The 6495-nt window shown below is 40.6% G+C and overlaps 1 protein-coding gene across 1 annotated transcript; it reads right to left on the bottom strand.

Moving 5' to 3' along the window:
- Positions 1-3047: 3047 nt before the first annotated feature.
- LOC101445899 (large ribosomal subunit protein eL32-like) lies at positions 3048-3443 on the bottom strand. The gene has a single exon (XM_058276282.1). It carries the CDS (start codon positions 3441-3443, stop codon positions 3048-3050), a length of 396 nt encoding a protein of 131 aa, XP_058132265.1.
- Positions 3444-6495: the final 3052 nt, after the last annotated feature.

The following is a 6495-nucleotide window of genomic DNA, read 5'->3' as shown; positions in this document are numbered from 1 at the left end:
TGGTTAAGCTTCACCATGAATATATTAAATGGTAGCCAATGTCAGAAACAACTGATGGATAGCAACTTTCCAATGTCAGAAACAAGTGATGGACAGCAACTTTCTCTGAAGCTTTGCAAAAGGAGGAAATTTCAGAGCATAGAGAAATCATGTGTCCTTGCTCCTTATGATAGATATCACAATGGAAATATCACTTCTGTCATCTGTTGGGATGAGAGCTGTTATCAGATGATGGATGGATGTGTCTTAATGGCTTATAAAATTTTGGCCTTATAAAGGATTTCACTTTTTAAAAATGATGTTCTTTTGAGCCTACTTCAAGCACAAAGTAGTATTAATTAGACAAATATAAAGTCATCGTCATTCCAATGTGATGGTCAGAGTCCTGACTTGGAAGTCAGTAGATCCAGAGGTTCTAGTGAGAACTGTTGCATTGATTTAGTTTTTGCACTTTTGGTAATAATAATAATAACTCACTTTGCAAAATTCTTTATTTGCATTATCTCATACAATCCTCATAACAATCCTAAAATTTATATATTATTATTTTCATTTTACAGAGAAGAAAACTAGGGTCTTGAAAGGTTAAATACTTCCCAAGATGGCAATGCTAGTTAATGGTAGAAGCTGGATTTAATCCCAGCTTAAGGTGGCTTTGGAACTCACTTGTATTTACTAGGCTTAGATTTCCAAGCTAAAGTAAAATTTAAGGAATATTTCGTAGTAATAATCCAGTATGATGGACCACTGGTCTCCACCTTTTCATGCTGGGATCATGAGTTCTCAGAATAAGAAATATACCAGAAAAATTATCGTTAAAAAAGCAAGGACTTGGGAACTTGCGAAGAAAAATTAAAGTAGGAAAAAGATCAGGCGTATTTCTAAAAGGAAAATTAAAACTATACTTTTTTTTTTAGGTACTGGGGTTGGGGGTTGAACCCAGGACCTTATAAAAAGTAATTTTAATAAGTATACCAATGAAAGGGATTTATTACTTTAATTACTTGTCCTGCTAAAATAATTTAGTGCTCAAGAAATATCTGAGGGCCCTACTTTGGAATTTGTGCTCCTCAGTGTGACGGAGCTGGACTCAGATGTGACTTTTCTACACATGCCTCTTCTGTCACTTTTACTGAACCTGTGGTTGGCACTAGGGATGATCCATAGACAGGAGACTTGAATCTCTGGACTGCCCATGTGCCAGCTGGGCCCTGAGCCTCAGCAGAGTGGTGACTCCTACTCTCTGGTTCGTTGGTCTTACCCAGGTCAGCTAATAGGGAGATGAAGATGGTCAACCACCACACCAGGGAATCAAGAGTGCCTACAACTGTAAGCAGAGGAATTGCATCCATCATTCATGTGGAATCCAAGCCCCCTCTTGATTCAGAGGTGGAGGGGACATCGCCATCCCAGGGTCCACAGAATGAAGGAATAAAATATGGACTAGAGTGGACTTACTGATATTCTACTGTAAAACTATTGTGATGAGCAATAGAAGAAATTTTAGCATCGAGGTGGAGAAAGTGGCCACAGTAGTTGCTGAGGGCAGGGAGAGGAAAGAAGAGATGTGATGTGGGCCATTTTTGGGATGTGATGTGGGCCATTTAATGATATTGCAGGGTCAGATGCTGGACTTTATATCCTGCCATAACCCACTGAATGTACTGGGGGAGAGTGTGAATTACAGGGTAAACTAGTATCTGTGTAGCGCAGCAGTGCCCCAAAATGTGTTCACCGAGTGTAATGAGTGTGCTGCAATGATGAGGGAGGTTGTTGGTGTGGGAGGAGTGGGGCTGGGGGGTATACAGGAAACTCTTATAGTTTTTAGTGTAACATTTTTTTGGTGATGTATATATCTTCAAAAAAATACAATTTACAAAAATGATGTGGTTGGAGGTGGGAAGTGGGTTATATGGGAACCTCTTATGTTTTTTGTTTTTTTATGTTTTTTAATGTAACATTCCTTGTGATCTATTAACTCTAATTTTTAAAAAATTTAGAAAGAAAGAAATATTTGTAGATGATTTGGAAACAAAACAAATCGCAAAGGAAAAAATATCGTTTTATGCGAATGACCTGCTGGTGGCAGCAACAGGTTGCATCCATTGTCCCTTGTTGCATTAGGAATTCCAGGCACGTCTTAAAGCACATAGCTTCCAGTTTTTATAAGATTTCAAATCACAGGCTGCCATTATGATAGCTATAAAAATTGGGAAATCATTCTTGCTATCAATATGACTGACAGGATTATTTTCTGTCATTTTATATTGCCAGAGTTTTACACTCATTTATTTACTCCACGGGTTGGGTACAAGGGGGTGGGTATTAAATTAGTAATGAAATGAAAGGTGAGCAAAGTTTTTAAAAATTGATTTCCATTGAAATCAGTAACACCTTAGTTATTCTGATTTTGTCATAAAGTGAATATAGGCTTAAAAAACTGATTTTGCACAGGATGAAAGATTTGTTATTTTATTTCGAATGATTTGAGAGACTTCCAATGATTTTCAGTTTTTCCTAAACATTATTAAAGGATTCTTTGTCAAATGGTTTTGAAAATAAGTAAACATTAATGTTTATTCAATCTACAAATAGAAGAAAATAAAAACAAATGTTTTAGTTGCCTTGTTTATGCCCAAGAAAGTACCCATAAAGAGAAATTTTCAGTGCTGCAGTTTCTGAGCCTTTGAGGAAAACCGACATCAGGGCTGTCTGACTCCCACAGTGCTCTCAGCGGTCCAGGCGCAGGTGTCATATGGTCGGGCAGTGATGCTTCGACCTGGCTGCTCGCTTCGCACTTGATGGCTTGGCCGCCGAAGGCCTCCCTGCATCTGTACCTGATTTCTGATTCTAGGGTTGGCAGGGGCTTATGTTGCCAAGGAAGACTGGATTAAGAGCCACCCTTTTTATTTGTGCTATGTCAGCAGACACAGCCAGACTTCTCTAAAGGGAGGAGCAAACCTTGTGTCTTTTTTTTTTTTTTTTTTACTTTTTATGGTTTTATTACACACAAATAAAACTTGAAAATAAGCTGTCTATTTATTTTCCTAGCTGTGCAGCTGGGCCTTGGAATTGGTGACTCTAATGGCCAGCTGGGCTGCTCTTCCCACAATGGCTTTGTGGTTCTTGGAAGAAACGGTGTGAGCAAATCTCAGCACAGTAGATTTGTTGCACATCAGCAGCATTTCCAGCTCCTTGACACTGTGGACCAGGAACGTGCAGAAGCTGCTGGGCAGCACGTGCTTTGTTTCCTTATTGCTCCCATAGCCAATGTTGGGCATGAAGATCTGGCTCTTGATTCTTCTCTGCATCTTATTGTCAGTGCCTCTGGGTTTCTGCCAGTTATGCTTAATTTTGACATACATGTCTGACTGGAGCCAGATGAACTTCTTGGTCCTCTTTTTGATGATCTTGGGCTTCCCAAGGGGTCTGAGGGGAGCCATGATGCTGGGTAGGAGATGGCAGCCACTTCCCTAGTCAACGCTGAGAAAGAGAGAACATCGTATCTTAAAGGATGGTGAATGCCTTCTCCATAAAAGGGATCTGCCCAGAAGTTGGACCTGGATGATGCCCTTTATTGGGAGAGATTTGATTGACCTGGAAGGATGTGTTGAACCTCCAAACATTCTTATATCCTGAGGTGTTGATGGTACAAATCTGGTGCTCAATACATCTTTATTATGTGAATGAATGAATAAAATAATTAATGAAATGCGAGAACCCCTTTCATTTGTTCAGTAAGGAGTGCTATGTTGCATCTCATTCATTTATTTATTCACTTATCAAACATTATTTGAAAACAAAATATTCTAGATTCTTTGTTAAACTTTGGAAATTCAGAGATGATTATTTTGGTTTCTGCAGATTTTGCCATCTGTAATTAATTACTTTCGGTGTGAGGTATAAGTTAGGAAATTAAGTTTTTGAAAATGATTGGGGGAAGCAGACTTGGCCCAATGGATAGGGTGTCTGTCTGCCACATGGGAGGTCCGCGGTTCAAACCCTGGGCCTCCTAGACCCGTGTGGAGCTCCTAGACCCATGCGCAGTGCTGATGTGCGCAAGGAGTGCCGTGCCACACAGGGGTGTCCCCTGCATAGGGGAGCCCCAACACAAGGAGTGCGCCCCGTAAGGAGAGCTGCCCTGTGTGAAAGAAAGTGCAGCCTGCCTAAGAATGGCACCACATACACAGAGAGCTGACACAACAAGACGACGCAACAAAAAGAAACATAGATTCCGGGTGCTGCTGATAAGGATAGAAGCAGCCACAGAAGAACACACAGCAAATGGACACAGAGAGCAGACAACTTGAAGGGGAGAGAAATACGTAAAAAATAAATCTTTAAAAAAAAAAACAGAAAACAATTGGCCAATTTTACAACATTTATTAAATAACTCATTCTTTCCCCATTGATGTGAAATGTTACCTATATCCTATAGGTTTATTTCTGGACTTTTTATTTCATCTATTGACTTGTCTGTCTAATCGTGAACTAGGATGCAGTATTTTACTTATTATGTATTTACATGATTAACTAATATTTAGTAGGTCTAATTTCGACCCATATCTTGTCTTTTCAGTACATTATTTTGCAATGGATTTGGGGGGGAAATGGTATATTTGTAGGATGTCCAGGAATGTGGGATTTTCCTTTAGATATTCGTGTCTTCTTTCAAGTTTCTAGAAAATGTTGTATTATATTCTTCACATAGAAAAACCACCACTGGTTCCTTTACTTAGTTCACATGCTTGCTCAGCCGTCCCCTGCCCAGAGTGGCCTTCCTAACCACCCTCTTTAAACAGCATACTTCCTCCTCCCCCCATAGCTATTTATTTTGCTTTTTTTCTTCACAGCACTAATATCTGTCATAAATGTTTGTTTTATTTTACATGGTCCATCTCTCCAGATAGAATGTAAGTTTGCATGTATGGGGACTTTGATGTCTTGTTCACTGCTGTTCCCCAGCCCCAAACGGTGCCCAGCACATTTTAGAAGGAACATTTGTTAGCTGAATTGTACCCATCACCCACCTCTTTTATTTTATTTTATTTTTTTAAAAGATTTATTTTTTATTTATTTCTCTCCCCTTCCCTGCCCCCCCCCCAGTTCTCTGTGTCCATTTGCTGTGCCACACAGGGGTGTCCCCTGCATAGGGGAGCCCCAATGCTCTCTGTGTCCATTCGCTGTGTGTTCTTCTGTGTCTGCTTGTATGCTTGTCAGCGGCACCCCGAATCTGTGGCTTTTTTGTTGTGTCATCTTGCTGTGTCAGCTCTCCCTGTGTGCGGTGCCACTCCTAGGCAGGCTGCGCTTTTATTGCATGGGGCAGCTTTCCTTATGAGGCACACTCCTTGCGTGTGGGGCACCCCTATGCAGGGGACACCCTGCGTGGCACGGCACTCCTCGCGCACATCAGCACTGTGTGTGGGCCAGCTCACCATGCAAGTCAGGAGGCCCGGGGTTTGAACCCTGGACCTCCCATGTGGTAGGTAGACACCCTATCCATTGGGCCAAGTCCGCTTCTCCCACCTCTTTTAAATATAACATTTTATCATATTTGTTACTGAATTTTTTTAAAGAAAGAAAACAATACAGATACAGTTGACTTTGCTCTGTGTCTGCCCTCAGTCCTATTCCTTTTTTCCCTCTTTTGAAGCAACTATGGTCAGGAATTCCATGTTTAATGTGATTATAAATGTTCATATGCTTTTACTTCATATTTATATCATAATAAACACTACATAGAACTGCTTGCTCTTATTTTAAAAATTCATGGTAAATGTACATGAAAAATAAATGTGTTCATATAAAGATATAAACATACATAGGTGTGAATTTTTTTTTGCCCTTTTTAAACAGTTATGTTTTGGGAATTTACCCTTGCTGACATATGTAGCTCTACTTCTTTTCATTTTAACTTTGGGTTAATATACCACAATTTATCCATTCTCATGTTGATGGAAATACAGGCTACTTCTAATTTTTCTGCTATTGCATACATTGCTTCAATGAAAATATACTAGTACATATTAGAAGTGGTTGGGGTGTGCATCCTTGTCTAGTAGATGTTGCCAAATGCTCTGTAAATTAGATGTGTCCCAGTGTTTTAATTTCCTTGCTGCTAAAACAAATACCATGTAGTGGGCTGGCTTGCACAATGGGAATTTACAGGCTCAGCGTTTTGAGGCTAGAAGTCTGTAAGCAAGGCGGTGCTTTCTCCCTGAAGACTGGCATTCTGGGGCTGGCTCGGTCCTCCCTTTTCTACCCCACGACAATACAGAAGGCAATAGCTTCTCTTTTCTCTTCCGGGTTCTATTGACTTCCGGTTTCTTTCCGTGACTTTCTCTATGTTTGTCTGAATTTCATTCTGCTTATAAAGGACTCCAGTAGACCAGCCTGAGGAGCAGTGTGAAGAAGAAGAGGCGAGAACAACCACCACCGGCCAAAGCCCACACGCCGGGGCATCCCCGGGTCCAGCGCCCACCTCCTGCCGCCACC

Source organism: Dasypus novemcinctus, chromosome 14, assembly GCF_030445035.2.
Source record: "Dasypus novemcinctus isolate mDasNov1 chromosome 14, mDasNov1.1.hap2, whole genome shotgun sequence".
Taxonomy (NCBI): domain Eukaryota; kingdom Metazoa; phylum Chordata; class Mammalia; order Cingulata; family Dasypodidae; genus Dasypus; species Dasypus novemcinctus.
Note: the sequence above shows the minus strand (reverse complement) of the source record. Positions and strands in the feature narration are given on the sequence as shown.

Bases quoted from the DNA above. Each gene is read 5' to 3' on its own strand.
- LOC101445899 (XM_058276282.1), bottom strand. From the start codon at position 3,443: ATGGCTCCCCTCAGACCCCTTGGGAAGCCCAAGATCATCAAAAAGAGG.